Source organism: Mastomys coucha, unplaced genomic scaffold (genome assembly GCF_008632895.1).
Source record: "Mastomys coucha isolate ucsf_1 unplaced genomic scaffold, UCSF_Mcou_1 pScaffold15, whole genome shotgun sequence".
Classification (NCBI taxonomy): domain Eukaryota; kingdom Metazoa; phylum Chordata; class Mammalia; order Rodentia; family Muridae; genus Mastomys; species Mastomys coucha.
The window spans coordinates 138673820-138674881 of NW_022196897.1; the positions used below are offsets into that span (position 1 = coordinate 138673820).

The following is a 1062-nucleotide window of genomic DNA, read 5'->3' on the forward strand; positions in this document are numbered from 1 at the left end:
GAAGATCTATTAGACTCTCTGCTCAGAAGGATTTGGAGCAGAAAGAGAAAAACCATGATGCTTCTGTTGAAATGAAAGCCAAGAGATGCACTGCTCCTGCTGCTGATTGTTCCCCCCACAAAAGGATGAAAGTGTGAGTACCTACTCTGAGACCACCCACCTGGTGCTGGGTTCTTTCCTGAGTTGAGAGTTGTGAGTTACAAAGTAAAATTACCAACAGGTCCATCTGCTGCCTGCTTTCCCTGTAGACTGGGAAACTTCAAAGCTATGCCATGGTCAAGGGAGCTGTTACTTGTATCCCTTTTAGAAGGCTTGTCTTCAGTGTTCTTCTGTGGGAAGGGTTGACTAGAATATATGGTATTCATGTGCAGGAACACTCCAAAAGTGTCTAAATAATTTATGTACTTCACAGAAGTCAAAACTAGATTGCCACTGGCTTTGGTCAATTATTATCTATTGCTTCTTAGTTTTTTCATTTTGCTTGAGCTTCATTATCAGGACATATCCCTGTTCAAGAGAGTATATTGTAAACGAAGCAGTCGGCATTCATTCAAGAAAGTGAGGCCTTCCTCAGATTATATTTTACATTTTATCTTAGTTCTAAAGATTGTCATTTGGATTTCCCAAGTTGCCGTAGAGGCAAGAACAACACTTAGTTATGGCTGGGTTCACTGCTGCTGCCTTTGAATTTCCTAAGAAACAGATCGTAGGTATCAGGAACGTTGTCCACTGTCTTCTGTTTGTTGATATGATGACATAGAATCCGTGTATCCTGAAACACTGCTGGCTGCCTTACCTGACCTCTGAGGGCTTTCTCATGGTTGACCTGTTGGAGCTGCTGCTGTGTTGATCTGATGATGTGATTAAAGGACCTTGTGGTTCAGTCATGTTTCTAGTCCCCAAAATGAGGACGTGCTTTAGGAAATTTAAATTTATTTATTTTTCATTCATTTTGAATCAAGTTCTCATAAAAAGAAACCGGAGGAAAAGGAGGAAGGCAGTGTTCCAGCTACTTCAAGAAAGGATGAAAGAGAAACCCTGGAGAAAGCCAAGGGCAAACAC

At 41.3% G+C, this 1062-nt stretch overlaps 1 protein-coding gene across 6 annotated transcripts in view; it reads left to right on the forward strand.

Annotated features, from left to right (window-relative positions):
* Nucleotides 1–1062, forward strand: part of Tpx2 (TPX2 microtubule nucleation factor) — a 44457-nt gene that overhangs the window by 24768 nt on the left and 18627 nt on the right. For 5 of the 6 annotated variants that reach the window (XM_031372299.1, XM_031372303.1, XM_031372300.1 and 2 more), the window contains 2 exons: nucleotides 1–133; nucleotides 963–997. In XM_031372299.1, coding sequence (XP_031228159.1) covers nucleotides 1–133; nucleotides 963–997 — 168 coding nt within the window. The remainder of the gene's footprint in view (nucleotides 134–962; nucleotides 998–1062) is intronic. The other variant, XM_031372297.1, reaches the window with a different exon arrangement.